This window comes from Triticum dicoccoides, chromosome 3A (assembly GCF_002162155.2).
Source record: "Triticum dicoccoides isolate Atlit2015 ecotype Zavitan chromosome 3A, WEW_v2.0, whole genome shotgun sequence".
Classification (NCBI taxonomy): Eukaryota; Viridiplantae; Streptophyta; class Magnoliopsida; order Poales; family Poaceae; genus Triticum; species Triticum dicoccoides.
Window position 1 is genome coordinate 703,665,920 of NC_041384.1, and position 3,576 is coordinate 703,669,495.

Below are 3,576 nucleotides of genomic sequence, written 5' to 3' on the forward strand. Positions count from 1 at the left end.
AATGTAACTAAAATAAGACTGGAAACTACCCAACAGGAAAGAAGAAGAAATGAGACTGGAAACTGCTCTAAAATAAATTTTTTTTTGAGAAATGCACGCATGGTTGTTGCCGTCGAGGGATTTGCCAGTTAGAAAGTATTTTCAGTTGCAAACGAACCTGGGGCAAGTCCAGCCTGTTAAAGAACGAGAGATGGGCTAAGCCCAGGCCCGGCCTAATGCATCCGCTAGAAATAAAACCTACCTCTCTCCTCTCCGTTCGCCGCCGCCGTCACTACCACCACAACTCCACTCGCTCTGCTCGTCGGACAGATCGAGGGCTCGCACCAACCGGCGAGGCGGAGGCGACCATGGCGGACACCGCAAGAGCAAGAGCGCCGCCTCCCAACCGCAGCCTCCCGGAGGAGATCCTCATCTGGGAGATCCTGGTCCGCCTGCCCCCCAAATCCCTCCTCCGTTGCCGCGCCGTCTGCCCCGCCTGGCGCCGCGCCACCTCCACCCGCGACTTCCTCCTCGCCCACCACGCCCGTCAGCCCACCCTCCCTCTCCTCGACGACTTGAGCAGCATCGGCTACGGAGGCCACTCCTTAGACACCATCCCCACCCCCTCTCCCTTGGAGCACCAGGCCGCCACCGGCCGGCTCCAGTCCGTCGTGCGATTTGATGATGCCTACTTCCGCCTGTTCGCCTCCTGCGACGGCCTCCTCCTTCTCTCCATGGCCACTGGCTACTTAGTCGTCTGTAATCCGGCGACTCGTCAGTTTGCTCGTCTCCCGCTCCTTCCTGGCTTCATACCCTTGGGGATGTATCCACACAGCCCAACTGGAACTGGGGAGTACCGACTATTGCTCTACCTGTCTTCCTCGGAACGGGCACCTGACGCTCAAGCTGGCTGCTACATCCTCTCTCTAGGCTCCGGCCAGCTGCCCAGGCACATAGGGTGCAGGGATGTGGAGAGACTCATAAACACCTTCGGATCTGTCATGTTCCATGCTAGCCTACATTGGCACCGGCACAATGTGATAATGGTATTTGACACCATAACCGAGTTGTTTCGTGAGATGTCTGCTCCTATTGTTCCTGGCCCCGTCAACCTGTTTGAGACGGATGGAATGCTTGCCGCCTCCATCTTCACTGATCCAACGACATCCATTGATATCTGGATGGCACAGGACTATGACAATGAGGTTTGGGCCTTCAAATATCGGGTCAATTTGCCGGTTGCAGAGCTCACAGCACAGTTTGGGAAGATTAACAAACGTTGCTGTGTGGTGTTTGCCTCTTCGGATGGTCATGCGCTTGTGCTGGCCAAATTTGGAGATTGGCTGCTTCAGGTTGATATGGATGGCAAGTTGGTTGCCAGTTTCCATGGCAGAGGCATTGGCCCTACTCAAAATCGGCTGAAACAATCTCTTTTTCAGCATACCTTCTTTCCCACACTTGAGGGTTATGTTGTCAACGCGTCGCCTTTCATCTGACCAGATGATTATGTTGTCAACACACAGCCTTTCATCTGAGGGAGGTTGATTGTGGTAATGCTTCTTATGGGCCTGGCTCCCCGTGTCCGTTTGAACTGCAGTATGTATTAACTGCATCCACTATGAGGCCGCTAGCTTCTTTTTTGATCCATAAAAAATTATGATCAAGAAGCTCTGAGTGTTACATGGTTGTGTTATATTTCTCTAAATATCCTTTTGGGCTGAAGTGGCTGCCGTGAGTGCAGATGCTAAAACTACAAATCATTTGGCTGACATGAGTGTTGATGCTAAGACAATCCTAAAATAAGCTGGACAAATGAAATATGTACTGATAAGAGAAGAAAGGTTATCATTGGTTAGCCTGTGTTCCTTTCTTTTGGTTCAGTGTTTGAAATGTTGGCAACTGTTCTGACTCGTGTCACTGTTCTCTTGAACCGGAGAATAGATCCCCTCCCCCCTCCCCTCTCTCCCTTTATGTAGTAGTTTGTCTGTACTCAAGGTAGCAATGTAGCTGCCTCTTCTCTCTGTTTACTGAATTGAACAATTGAATTATATCCGTTTACCGATGTCTTCATTTGTAGAGTTTATCTGATGGTCTTCTTAATACTAAAACTTAGCACACGGGTGTCTTGTTTCTATTTTTTGGCTGTAGCTAGCCGATTATCTACTTGTTGGCTAGCAAGTTACACCTGATTTTTAGAAGAGCTTGGAGCACTACTCTTGTTATATTAAGTGATTAAATTATAGTAGCTTTTCCGAAATATTCTGCTGCAATTCATTCCTTCTTCATGAATCAATTGCATCATTTGGAATGTTCTGCTGCAATTCATTCTTCATGAATCCCTTGCATCATTTGAAATATTCTGTTATAATTTCAGGTTCTTGTTGCATCATTTGGAATCATCAGTTCACTTTGGCTGCTAACTATTTTAATGAATTAATATTATACCGACACTATTCCTTTGAAAATTAGGATCACCTATGTAGAGTTGATAGCAAAGATGAGAAAGGACTAATTGGGGCTGGTGTTTGTGGCACCCTTTTTACTCGTGTTTTTTACTGGAGTTTCTGGTTGTTAATTTGAGCGTTAGGGATTGTTTCCTATTCAGAGTTTTCAAGAAACTGTCGTGCCCAATTTCCATCCCCACACAATACTGTTTGGTAACTTACCTAAAGTTGTATTATTATCGGCTAGTGCAAGCAATCAGCTGCCATCATAAGGAAAAAATAGTTCACTGTCAGGTAAGCTTGCAGTTCAGATTACGAGGTACTAATCTCTTGAGCTGTGAAGGACATGTGCGAAATGATCTGGAAATTAACATTTGCACTTGCGCCATGATAATACAGACTTTGTGGTCGGGTAGATTGTTATTTGATGAGTAGTGGACCTGCAAATAAATTGTTGAATATACTTGATTCTTCACAGATGGCCTTGCAGGATTGTTCTGGAAACAGATGCAAATGCGATATCTGAGAAGGTGCCAGGCCATCGATTGGAAGGAGCTGGATCCTTCACTGAGCAGGTATAACACAGTTGTGATAATGATTTGAGCCGAAGCCTCTCTAGTTCCACATGACCTTTTCTCTACCACATTTGCAGATGATAAGCCAAGCCGTAGCGACTGCGGAAGTGCACATCACAAGGTCTCTTCTGAAGTAGCGTGTGTAGGCATCTTTCAGGTTGATGATAGAACTTGCATTGAACTCCTATGTTTCCTCCTGCAGCATAGTGCACCAAGTTTGCAAGAAAGAAAATGAGTTGAATCCTCCTCTGTATGAGTGAGCATAGTGCATCATCTATGGCTGTGGTTGTTGGCATTTTGTTTGCGGAGATGTGTGTCCAGCCCAAGTGCCTAACTGGTCACCAGATTCCTAGGTCTTTTAAGGAACTTGTGATCTGTGCAGTCATTGGTCCTGTTGTTTTACCTCCCTTTGGTGAAATATGAGCAAGCATGTTGATGGTCAAAATGGTTTTTTGTTAAGGGCAAGCATGTCTATTCTGCAAATAAGGAGACAACAAAACACTTGAAAATCTTGGGTCGGCGTGTCGCAGGCACTGGCGTGTTGTGACAAAACATGATAGGAAGAGAGTTACCCTGGA

General features: G+C 46.6%; 1 protein-coding gene across 1 annotated transcript; it reads left to right on the plus strand.

Moving 5' to 3' along the window:
• Positions 1-282: 282 nt before the first annotated feature.
• Positions 283-2,032, plus strand: LOC119270339 (F-box protein At5g49610-like). Its single transcript, XM_037552346.1, has one exon. It carries the CDS (start codon positions 348-350, stop codon positions 1,473-1,475), a length of 1,128 nt encoding a protein of 375 aa, XP_037408243.1. The 5' UTR covers positions 283-347; the 3' UTR covers positions 1,476-2,032.
• The last annotated feature ends 1,544 nt before the right edge of the window (positions 2,033-3,576 follow it).

Excerpts from the sequence above, each read along its gene's own strand:
- LOC119270339 (XM_037552346.1), top strand. The coding sequence starts at position 348 with ATGGCGGACACCGCAAGAGCAAGAGCGCCGCCTCCCAACCGCAGCCTC.